The 12,384-nt window shown below is 40.5% G+C and overlaps 1 protein-coding gene across 3 annotated transcripts in view; it reads right to left on the minus strand.

The window, feature by feature from the left end:
• Positions 1-3,559: 3,559 nt before the first annotated feature.
• ACE2 (angiotensin converting enzyme 2) overlaps positions 3,560-12,384 on the minus strand; it is a 38,529-nt gene continuing 29,704 nt past the window's right edge. For 2 of the 3 annotated variants that reach the window (XM_043504196.1, XM_038372859.2), the window contains 4 exons: positions 7,974-8,074; positions 6,390-6,506; positions 4,931-5,125; positions 3,560-4,474 (listed from right to left, as the gene is read on the minus strand). In XM_043504196.1, the coding sequence (XP_043360131.1) occupies positions 4,357-4,474; positions 4,931-5,125; positions 6,390-6,506; positions 7,974-8,074 (531 nt within the window). In that variant the 3' untranslated portion in view covers positions 3,560-4,356. The remainder of the gene's footprint in view (positions 4,475-4,930; positions 5,126-6,389; positions 6,507-7,973; positions 8,075-12,384) is intronic. The other variant, XM_043504197.1, reaches the window with a different exon arrangement.

Here is a 12,384-nt window from a genome sequence, read left to right on the forward strand (position 1 = left end):
CGGGAGGTGGCTCAGGGCTGGGGTGGGGGTGAGGTCTCTGGCTAGGGGTGAAGGCTCTGGGGTGAGAATGAGAGGTTCAAGGTGTGGGAAGGGGCAGGATGAGGGGCTCAGGACTGGGGCAGATGGTTGGGCTGCAGGGGTGTGTGGGCTGGGGATGAGGAATTTGCAGGAGGGGGCTCAGGGCCAGGGCAGAGTGTTAGGCTGTGGGCTCTGGGGTGGGGCTGGGGATGAGGGGTTTGGGGTGCAGGCTGCCCAGGGGCTACAGTGGGGAGAGAGGACTCCCCCCCAGCCCTCTGTCACCATAGCAGCTTGGGGCTGGAGGAGAGGCACATCTCCCTGGCTGTGGCAGCTCCAGTGGGACTGGGCCAAAAGAGAGGCTCCTCTCCCCCGGCCATGACAATTCCAGGGCAGGCAGCTCTGCTCTGGGGCGAGCGGAGTGAGGGGGGCACCTCTCTCCCAGCCGCAGCAGCTCCATGCTGGGGCCGGCGCTGGGGGAGGGGTGTCTCTCCCCGCAATGGCAGGTCCATGCTGAGGCAGGCTGGGAGAGGTGTCTCTCCCGGCCACAACCCTAAGCCCCTGCATGGGGCTTAATAGGCAGGTATGCGGCCACGCAACTTAGAGGGAACTTAGCCGCACCCCGCCACCCCGAAGTGAAGCTGAAGCCTGAGCAACTTAGATTTGCGGTACCCCCTGTGGCATGGGGCCCCAGGCAATGGCCTGGCTTGCTACCCCCTAATGCCAGCCCTGGCTTTTATATGGAAAAAAATAGTTGTTGTGGCACAAGTGGGCCATGACATTTTTATAGCATGCCGGGGGGGGGGGGAATGGCCCTCAGAAGAAAAAAGGTTGTGAACCCCCTAATTAGGGCCTAAATTAGAACAATCATGCTTCCAGTGAGACCAAATTTCTTCTCCTGCTATCACCCTTTCCAGTCAGGGATTCCTCCTCTTTTACACTATCTTCCCTGTATCAGACTAGCGTGATAATTAGCTAAATTAGGAATTCTCAAATATATGTTATTAATCATCATAATAGAGTGTCTCATGAAACATCACTCCTTTCATTCATAGTCACATGGCCCAACTCCCCTCCTATTTATGGTCATGTCATCACTATGGAAACTAGTCATTTCTTACATAGAAAAATAAGATTTTTAGGAAAGAAATTAATATATTTTTATTAGGGCTGTCAATTAATCGCAGTTAACTCATGTGATTAACTCAAAAAAATTAATCATGATTAATCACAGTTCTACTTGCACTATTAAACAATAGAATAGCAATTGAAATTTATTAAATAGTTTGGGGTATTTTTCTACATTTTCAAAGATATTGATTTCAGTTACACCACAGAATACAAAGTGTATATTGCTTACTTTGTATTTATTTTTATTACAAATATTTGCATTGTAAAAATGATAAACAAAAGAAATAGTATTTTTCAATTCACCTCATTCAAGTACTGAAGTTCAATCTCTTTATTGTGAAAGTGCAACTTACAAATGTAGATTTTTTTGTTACATAACTCCATTCAAAAACAAAACAATGTAAAAATGTAGAACCTATAAGTCCACTCAGTTCTACTTCTTGTTCAACCAATCACTAAGAGAAATAAGTTTGTTTACATTTATGGGAGATAATGCTGCCCGCTTCTTATTTACAATGTCAACAGAAAGTGAGAACAGGCATTTCTATGACACTTTTATAGCTGACATTGCAAGGTATTTATATGCCAGATATGCTAAACATTCATATTCCTCTTCATGTTTCAGCCACCATTCCAGAGGACATGCTTACATGCTGATGATGCTCGTTAAAAAATAATGCATTAATTAAATTTATGACTGAACTCCTTGGGGAAGAATTGTATGTTTCCTCCTGTTTTACCCACATTCTGCCATATATTTCATGTTATAGCAGTCTCGGATGATGACCCAGCACATGTTGTTTGTTTTAAGAACACTTTCACTGCATATTTGACAAAATGCAAAGAAGGTGCCAATGTGAAATTTGTAAAGATAGCTACAGCACTCAACCCAATCTTTAAGGATCTGAAGTGCCTTCCAAAAATTGAGATGGACAAAAAATGGAGCATGCTTTCAGGAGTCTTAAAAACTCAACACTCTGATGCGGAAACTACAGAACCCAAATCACCAAAAAAGAAAATCAACCTTCTGCTGGTGGCTCAGATGATGAAAATGAACCTGTGTTGGTCCGCACTGCTTTGGATCATTATCTAGCAGAACCTATCATCAGCATGGACCCATGTCCTCTGGAATGGTAGTTGAAGCATGAAGGAACATATAAATTTTTAGCATATCTGGCACGTAACTATCTTGTGATGCCAGCTATAATAGTGCCATACGAATGCCTATTCTCACTTTCAGATGACAAGAAGCAGGCAGCATTATCTCCTGCAAATGTAAACAAACTTGTTTGTCTGAGCGATTGGCTGTACAAGAAGTAGGACTGAGTGGACTTTCTAGGCTCTAAAGTTTTACCTTGTTTTATTTTTGAATGCATTTTTTTGTACATAATTCTACATTTGTAAGTTCAACTTTCATGGTAAAGAGGTTGCACTACACTACTTGTATTAGATTTATTGAAAAATACCATTTCTTTTGTTTTTACAATGCAAATATTTATAATAAAAATAAATATAAAGTGAGCACTGTACACTTTGTATTCTGTTATAATTGAAATAAAAATATTTGAAAATGTAGAAAACATCCAAATATATTTAAATAAATGGTTTTCTATTATTGTTTAACAGTGTGATTAATCATGATTAATTTTTTTAATCACACAATTAATGGTGATTAATTTTTTTAATCACTTGACAGCCCTAATTTTTATATGGGTTTTTCAGTGAGCTAATGATTATTACGGATTTATTTGTATATGAATTAGATCAGTGGTTTTCAACCTAAGATTTCCAAAGAGGTCTGCACCTCCATTCAAAACTTTGTAGGGGTCCACAAATGAAAAAAGGTTGAAAACCACAAAAATAGTTGAATGGCCCATTTTAGGTGGGAATTAAACCACTGGTGGCAGTGGAGAAAGCATGTTTCATTTTCTGTACATCTGGAGATATGGAATGATTCAATGCGAAACATTAATAACCCAAAGAACAGTCTGCTTCCTCACAACCATCAGTCAGAGAGCTCCTGGGATCTCAGTTTTATCCTGTTCTTTACTAGAGTCAGAAATATTATTTTAAAAATCCAACAACTAAGACTTTAAACAATGATTTGAGGACTTCAGTAACGCAACCAGAGGCTTAGGGTCTATTACAGGAGTGGGTTGGTGAGGTTCTATGGCATGCAATGGGTAGGATGTAAGACTAGATGATCAGGATAGACTCTTTGACCTTAATGTCTATGAACTATTAAATAAAATAAATAAGATAAGTCAGAAACCAGGCTACGAATAGCAACTTCCATACATGCGAATAAAAGCTGCTTATGAGATTATGATGACCTAACTGCTACCACTGGTGAGGTGTCCAATAATGGAACCAAATGCTGAAATATTTTAAATTAGAATTCAAGTTCTGATCATTTGATCTTAGAGTAGTTTATTCCAAAACACACATTATACAATAGGTTTTCTTTTCAGCTGGAAGCATAACCCAAAAAGCTATTTTGGAGGGGGAACATTTGCTCTTTGACCTCAACACCATACTTACCAGGCCAACCAACTGGGCAAATTACATATGCAACAACATTTTAATAAAGTTCAAGTTCCTATTTGTTTCTTCTTTTAATTTATGTTTTGGGTTTAATATGGAGTCAGGTACTTTGAAGGTGCAAAAACTCATGTAATTTCAAACTGTGTCCTCCAAAGCTGAGGTTCCTCAGGTGCTCAGTGTGTGTCCACTGACTAATAGGTCTTTTTTTCAGCTCACTCTCCTGATAAATTCTGATTTTCCTTCTTCCTGTTGGACAGCTTCATTGTCATCTGGAGGAAGCACTTTCTTTTTCAGTTCTTCTTATATATCTGCTCTTGGTCTAGAAACAGCTAAGTTAAAAACCTTTGGAAATAGAGTATAGAGGAAACACAGAGAAATTGCAAATAGCTGGTTGACGGATAGCAGCATGAGTGGCAGTGCGATATGAAAAATATATTTAATGAAAGAACTACACACAATGTATTTCTTGTGTATTTGTACACCACCGATTGAACACAGAGATGGCAAACAAGTCATTTGCTTGCCTTGGGCTGCACATGGGCAACTGCTTGAAAATATCAGAACCCATAATGTTTAATGACATCTGAAGTATTTTGGCCTTTCCAATGCATTGTTGTTAAAGCTAAAATGAAAACAAAAAATTAAATAGAGAATTTGCATTATTTTCTAAAATGATGTTTGCTGCTCTTCATGTTGTTTGAAAGCCGGATTGACTTCTCCATCCTCAGGTTCAGGGTTGATGTGGTTGGTTTGTAATAATTCATTTGTGGCTGCTTTCCTTCTCCTATAAGAAAAAAGAATCTGTTAATATATAGGAAGCTGAGTCTCTGCTTTGATCAAATTCTTATGGATTCTAACAAGAGACTATTGTAAAAAAAATACTGTATTTCATGTGATTCATTTTACCAAAACAAATTACACTGGGCTTATTGACTTTAATGGGAACAGGACGAAGTATATCATATGGCATGTTGTAGAAGTGCCATTGATACAAATAAGTTGTAAAACAATGAACCAATCTTTGTTGGATTGGTTTCAAATCAAAACTATGCTTCAAACAATTCTTATGAAAAAAAGACATGCAAAGCACATTATAGGTCAGTTCTTCCAGTGCATTAGGGTGGGTTGGAATACAAAAAAAACAATTTAGGCTTGCTGAAAACCCATCTTCAGGACTAGCTTCAATAATGTTGAGTTGCCAGGCCTCCGGCTGGCATATATTATTTAAAATAATACTTACTTTCTTCTGTCTCTCTGCCCAGTGATGATCAAGACAATGACTCCAATCACAACTACGCCCATGACCACCCCAAACAGTATTAGCCAGATAGTGACAGGTGGTTCATAAGGTGGTGCCAGTGTTGGAAGAATACCCTCAAACTCCAGAGTTTTGTCATCCAGCTTGAAAGCCTCATTGATTCGTCCCCGACACATTCTGCCATCAAGAATACAATCAAATAGATGAATAAATTAAACACAAACAAATCAAATATTTTTGGATTCCTTATAATCCTCTAGGTATTTTAAACTTCCATTGAACTCTTTGCTTGAAGATGCTGCTTCAGTATTGGAGTGATAAACTATTTTTCTTCCTGGCATGATACAGCAGGCATACAGCAGCAAGACATGCCAGATTTGTTCCTGCTACAAAGACAGTAACTGAAAGCCTGAATTTCTGTAGCAACCAGAACTGACATATTCAGATTTGTTACTGTACACAGTAGTATCCCAAATCCTAATAGCCAAACCAAACCAAGACAAGAAACCCTTCGACCTCACTGTCTACTTGCATCTTATCTCTCTCCTTCCCTTTACCTCTAAGGTCCTTGGATGCCCAGCATACAACCACAGCCTTGGCTTTCCCTTCTCTGTTTTCCCCTTGGATCCCCTGCAATCTGCATTTTGCCTTCTTCACTCTACCAAAAATACTCTCACCAAAGTCTCCAGTGGCCTTTTCCTGGCCATGTCTAAGGCACTTTTCTGCATCTTGATCTTCCTTGATCTTTCTGTTGCTTTTGAGAAAATTTGCAAGAGACCATAACTTCTTTGGCCATATTCTCTCCTAGTTTTCCAATCTCTCTGACTACTCATCAGCACCTCCTTTGGTTTTTAATTCTCCCCAGCCAGTCCCTCAGGATTTGTCCTTTGTCTCTTCTTCTTTTCTCTCTCTATGTCATCCAAAACCTTATTGTTCACACAGCTTAATTTATTCTCTCTGTGGTAGTATCACAAATCTACTTCTCCATCCTTGATCTCTTCTGTGCAGTCTTCCATACCCGGCTTTCTTTCTAACTTTCTTTCTTTCTTTCATTCATCCTGAAGGTCCTGCTAAAAAATAGCACCTGAACTTACACTAGTTAGGTTAAAATTACATGGGCCATCTATCTTCAAGTTCGGGGCATAAACTAATCACCAGCTGGGGTTGGAGAAATGTTCCTTCTCCATGGCACAATACAGTACAATTCAATGTATTCTAGGAGTTTCACAACTTTTATGTGTCACCTGATATTGGCTGCTTTGAAAACAACATCCAATTAGACAGGCTATTGATCTTTTTTGATATGACAATTTCTCTCATCCTAATTTTTCCTTACTTTAGTTTTGTGTCACACTTGCTCATAATACCTCCCTCAGTCATTTGAGTATTTATATGGCTCCAGCCCTCTTTCATGTTATTTCCTCGAAGAGCAAAATTTCACCTGATGGCTGTTTCCACCTCAGTTTTGGGAACGATGTCAGTGTTATTACCCGGCATTCTGACAGTAAAATAGAAGGAGATTCTTTGTGTTACATTCTCTACTTTGATATCTGTGCTCCTGATGGGAAATATAAAAAAAAGTTTCATGATTAAAGAGATACCCCCAAATAAAAATCACATGAATGAAAATCTTGCATCCACTATACCTACGAAAAACACCTAGCAGCACAACGTAAGGGTCCATTGCTTGAAAGAGGTATTTTTGTCAACACTTGAGCTTTCAGTTTTGTGTTATTAAGTAATTCTAGATACAGATGCATTACCCCAGGATTGAGGCACCCACTGGCATAATCTCTTAAAGCAGCAGTTCTCAACCAGGGGTCTAAGGCCCCCTGGGGGGCCGCGAGCAGGTTTCAGGATGTCCACCAAACAGCTGGCATTAGACTCACTGGGGCTCAGGGCAAAAAGCCGAAGTCCAGCCATCCCGAACCTGAAGGTGAAGCCCGAGCAGCTTAACTTCGCGGGGCACCTTGTGGCATGGGACCCTCGGCAATTGCCCTGTTTGCTATCCCCTAATGTTGGCCCTGGCTTTTATATGCAGAAAAACAGCCTGTTGTGGCACAGGTAAGCCGTGGAGTTTTTATAGCATGTTGGGGGGGCCTCAGAAAGAAAAAATTGAGAGCCCTTGCCTTAAAGCACCTGGCCAACCACAGAACAGAGGGGTTGCCCTCAAATATTTGGGGCAAAATTCAGCTCAGCTTCTTGCACTTTGAACTAGAGAATAAAAACTAGCATTTGGTTGCACCTAGGCCTGCTGAGAATTGAGCTTAGACATAATGGTGATTGATGTGTTATAAATGTGATCTAATATATTAGGCAGATCGCCTCAGAAAATCATCCGAAGAGACCTATCTAAAAATTGGTCCAAGAGACTTAGCAAGAATAATGCTATTTTTTGTACAAATATCTATTTCTGGTCATAGCCTATGTTAGTAAAGGACTACATATTTTTAAATGAAATTAGATTAGGGTTGCATTTATTTATCGTGGGTGACTTTTCAACTCATTCAGATCAATTAACTCACGTTTTGTGGGTCCAAAATCCCTTGGCTATTCAGCATCATGTATATGAGACAAGTGTTATTGCCCAGAATTTTATATAATTTCATTTTTTATTTTTAATGGAATGTTTCTCCTCTTGGGAAGGTATCTCTATTGCTCCATTCTCTGGCTATCATAGCCCTATTCCCCTGTTAGCATTTGGGCAGCTGTTCTCAAGATCAAATCTCACCATTAGTAAGTGGTAAACTACAGTCTCCTACCTCACCTAAAAATAAAATATCATCTAACTATTGCACAGGTGATGTTTTTCTTTCTGTCAAAAGTTCTGAAGATTAAACAGCATGTGGCAAAGCAAATGGCTCTCCTATTAAGATCAGCCAATCAGTCCTTTAGTATGAAACCATCAGACCTCCTCCAGCTACATTACACAGAAATCACAATTAATTTCACCAGTACATATCCCTGCTGAACCAAAAGCAGTACTGTAGGCTCACCGCATGCACAGTCAAACAAAATAACTCACTGGAATGAGACAGTCTGGTTCTTGACCTCTGAGAAATACTTCCTCATGGCATAGGCAATCGATGCTTGGAACAAGTATAATTCATTTTCATCCCATTTGTACTACAAATATAAAAAAGAGACCTTCAATAGAGATTATAATTATGATGAAAATTACTGTGCATTAAGCAATGACTTTTAAAATACTGCTTCAGTAGTAGTAATTATAATTACAGCTAGACAATTTTTTTTTTTGGCCAGAAAATGCAGCTTCAGGTCAACCAAAACATTCTGTAACTTCGTTGAACCTGCCAAATTGTTTTGGTTGGAAACCATACACACACCCCTGCCAAAAAAAATTCTTTCATTTTAATATTTTCAAAACAACTTTTCATTTCAAAATTTCATTCAATTTTATTTTTAAAAAATAGTTACATGTAAAAATGAAATGTGTTGGATCAAACCCCAGTCATGGCTCAGGGTCCCACTGAGCTAGGAGTTGTACAGAAGGTAACAAAGAAGACATTCTCTACCCTATAGAGCTCACAGATCTTTTACCAGGCAGCACATGACAGGTGGACAAACGTGTGAAAAAGAGGTAACAAAATGTACAGAGGTTAGCAGAAAAATGGAAGTCTTGGCTCACCACTTACTTATTTACAAAGGTAATTTACATGCCCAAAGTGACTTACAAATATCTGATTAATCATCACACCTCCCTTCAAAATAGATAAGTGATTGATTCCCCAATTTACCAATTGGGAAAATGAGACATACATAAACGGAGTGTCGTGAAGAAGCTCACTGTGGGTAGATCTATACTGCAACAAAAGACCCGTGGCATGGCAGCAGCTGGGCCAGGTCAGCTGATTTGAACTTGTAGGGCTCAACCTGTGGGGCTATACAACTGCAGTTAAGACGTTCGGACTTGGCTTGGAGCCAGGGCCCTGAGACCCTGTGACAGGGGAATGTATCAGAGCCGTGACTCCAGCCCAAGCCTGAATGTTTACACTGCAACTTTTAGCCCTGCAGCCTGACCCCTGCAAGTCTGAGTCAGCTGACCCAGGCTCTGAGATTTGGTGCCACAGGTTTTTTTATCTCAATATACACATACCCTGAGTGAGTCAATTGCTGAGCCAAGCCCAGAATGCAGAGGTTTCCAGATTCCAGTCCCATATCTAATCCACAGCTGATGCTGTTCCTCTGAACCTGACCATCTTTTAATGTGTTGTCATCTATTTGAAGTTCTGCCATTGTAGGTTATTTATCACTTATGGCTATTTTGTGTCTTGACTGAATCCCACAAATAGCACCAGGAATATCTATCCCATTTCAACACAAGGGTTCATGATAGCCGAAAAGATCTTTTTTGCTTAAAATAAGAAAAGAAACCAAATCCTAGCTCTCATGGATTCTTTACCCAGGAGTATTGCCACTGTAGTTATTGGGAGTTTTGTCTGGGAAAGGACTTTATGATTTAGAGACTGGTTTCCATTATATAATTTTATACATAAAGAAGTCATTTAGTAGGAGACTGAGCTGTATTTTTCTTGTTAAGAATTCTTTGCAGCAATGTTTCTGCATAAGGTAGTTATTGATTTTTATACCCCAAACCAGACAAGTGATTCAAAAAAGGCAAAGCATATGTGGTATTTCATAGCAAACGACATGATAGGTCAGATATTAACTTTAATGGAACACAGAAACAGAGAATGGTGCATCAAGTTAAATAGCTCATTTCTGGCAGGTGCCCCTGCCTGTGCAGGTGGAAAAACCCAGCAATAATGGAGAATGTATCCTGTGCAATTCTGCAATGGTTTACGTGGAAGGAAAGTTCATTTTTGACCTCTGTAGCAATCAGTTTATAACTTGAAGCCAGAGCTTTGATTACACTTATATCTTAGCATGCATGCCCATAAATGTTGTTATTGTTAATATTATCCAGCCCTGATATGAGGCTCATAGGCCTGGTACAAAACTCTAGATACCCCCTATATAATAGCAATTAAAAAAAATACTGCCACATTTTTTAACTCTCTGATCTCCTCTTGCAGTGAATTTCATAAAAGGAGGATGCGTTGGGCCATATCTTCAGCTGGTATACGTCAGCCTAGCTCCATGAAAGTGAATGGTGGATTCAGCTAAAACAGAAGGAAATGCTTCTAAACTCAGACACAGTCAGTAGACCAATTACTCCGCAAGTATAGTGTAGCACAGCTCCATTGATTTGAATCTAAATTACTTCCAGGGACAGGCCCAGTGCTTAGCAGTCAGAGGGACAGTGTTCTGATCGAAAGTCCATTGAAGCCAATGAACTTTGCATTGACTTCAGTGAGTTACAGATGAGGTCCTACGGGACAATAAAGTGGGCTAAAGCCACCATTGCTCACAAACACCTTCTTCTGAGGTGTGTTGAGCATGCAAAGATAGTACCCCAGGATCTGGTCCTTAGCATTAATGAACGATACAGCTGTATGGCGTACTTGTGGCACCTTAGAGACTAATAAATTTATTTGAGTATAAGCTTTTGTGAGCTACAGCTCACTTCATCGGATGCATTCAGTGGAAAATACAGTGGGAAAATTTATATACACACACAGAGAACATGAAACAATGGGTTTTATCATACACACTGTAGGAGAGTGATCACGTAAGATGAGCTATTACCAGCAGGAAGCGGGGGAAAGGAAGAAAACCTTTTGTGGTGATAATCAATGTGGGCCATTTCCAGCAGTTGACAAGAACGTCTGAGGAACAGTGGGGGGGGGAATAACATGGGGAAATAGTTTTACTTTGTGTAATGACTCCCAGTCTTTATTCAAGCCTAAGTTAATTATATCCAGTTTGCAAATTAATTCCAATTCATCAGTCTCTCGTTGGAGTCTGTTTTTGAAGTTTTTTTGTTGAAGAATAGCCACTCTTAGGTTTGTAATCGAGTGACCAGAGAGATTGAAGTGTTCTCCGACTGGTTTTTGAATGTTATAATTCTTGACGTCTGATTTGTGTCCATTTATTCTTTTATGTAGAGACTGTCCAGTTTGACCAATGTACATGGCAGAGGGGCATTGCTGGCATATGATGGCATATATCACATTGCTGGATGCACAGGTGAACGAGCCTGTGATAGTGTGGCTGATGTGATTAGGCCCTATGATGGTGTCCCCTGAATAGATATGTGGACAGAGTTGGCAACGGGCTTTGTAGCAAGGATAGGTTCCTGGGTTAGTGGTTCTGTTGTGTGGTGTGTGGTTGCTGGTGAGTATTTGCTTCAGGTTGGGAGGCTGTCTATAAGCAAGGACTGGCCTGTCTCCCAAGCTCTGTGAGAGTGATGGGTCGTCCTTCAGGATAGGTTGTAGATCCTTGATGATGCATTGGAGAGGTTTTAGTTGGGGGCTGAAGGTGATGGCTAGTGGCGTAACCCCTCAGACAGAGACAAACATCTACAAGATATCTATCAAGCATTCTTACAACTACAATACCCACCTTCTGAAGTGAAGAAACAGATTGACAGAGCCAGAAGAGTACCCAGAAGTCATCTACTACAGGACAGGCCCAACATAGAAAATAACAGAACGCCACTAGCCATCACCTTCAGCCCCCAACTAAAACCTCTAGTAAAGTCACAGCCAGAGCCGTCATCTTCAGCCCCAACTAAAACCTCTAGTAAAGACACAGCCAGAGCAAAGCTGCAAGTGTCTTTACCTGATCAATGTCACCTGAGATGTCAGTGCATTCTAAACAGATGCTTAGTGCAATAGATTTAAGTTATATATGGACTATAAGGTGAATAGAAAGCTGGCTAGATCATCGGGCTCAACGATGTAGTGATCGTAGTGTATAATAGTGTATAATATAACGTAGTGATCAATGGCTCCATGTCCATCAATGGCAGCCGGTATCAAGCAGAGTGCCCCAAGGGTCGGTCCTGGTTTTGTTCAATATCTTCATTAATGATCTGGAGGATGGCATGGATTGCACCCTCAGCAAGTTTGCAGAAGACACTAAACTGGGAGGAGTAGTAGATACATTGGAGAGTAGGGATAGGATACAGAGGGATCTAGACAAATTAGAGGATTGGGCCAAAAGAAATCTGATGAGGTTCAAGAAGGACAAGTACAGAGTCCTGCACTTAGGCAGAAGAATCCCTTGCATCACTACAGATTAGGGGCCGAGTGGCTAGGCAGCAGTTCTGCAGAAAAGGACCTAGGGGTTATGGTGGACGAGAAGCTGGATATGAGTCAACTGTGTGCCCTTGTTGCCAAGAAGTCTAACGGCATTTTGGGCTGTATAAGTAGGAGCATTGCCAGCAGATCGAGGGACGTGATCATTCCCCTCTATTCGGCATTGGTGAGGCCTCATCTGGAGTACTATGTCCAGTTTTGGGCCGCACGCTACAAGAAGGATGTGGAAAAATTGGAAAGAGTCCAGCAGAG

The sequence above is a fragment of the Dermochelys coriacea genome, chromosome 1 (genome assembly GCF_009764565.3).
Source record: "Dermochelys coriacea isolate rDerCor1 chromosome 1, rDerCor1.pri.v4, whole genome shotgun sequence".
Lineage (NCBI taxonomy): Eukaryota > Metazoa > Chordata > Testudines > Dermochelyidae > Dermochelys > Dermochelys coriacea.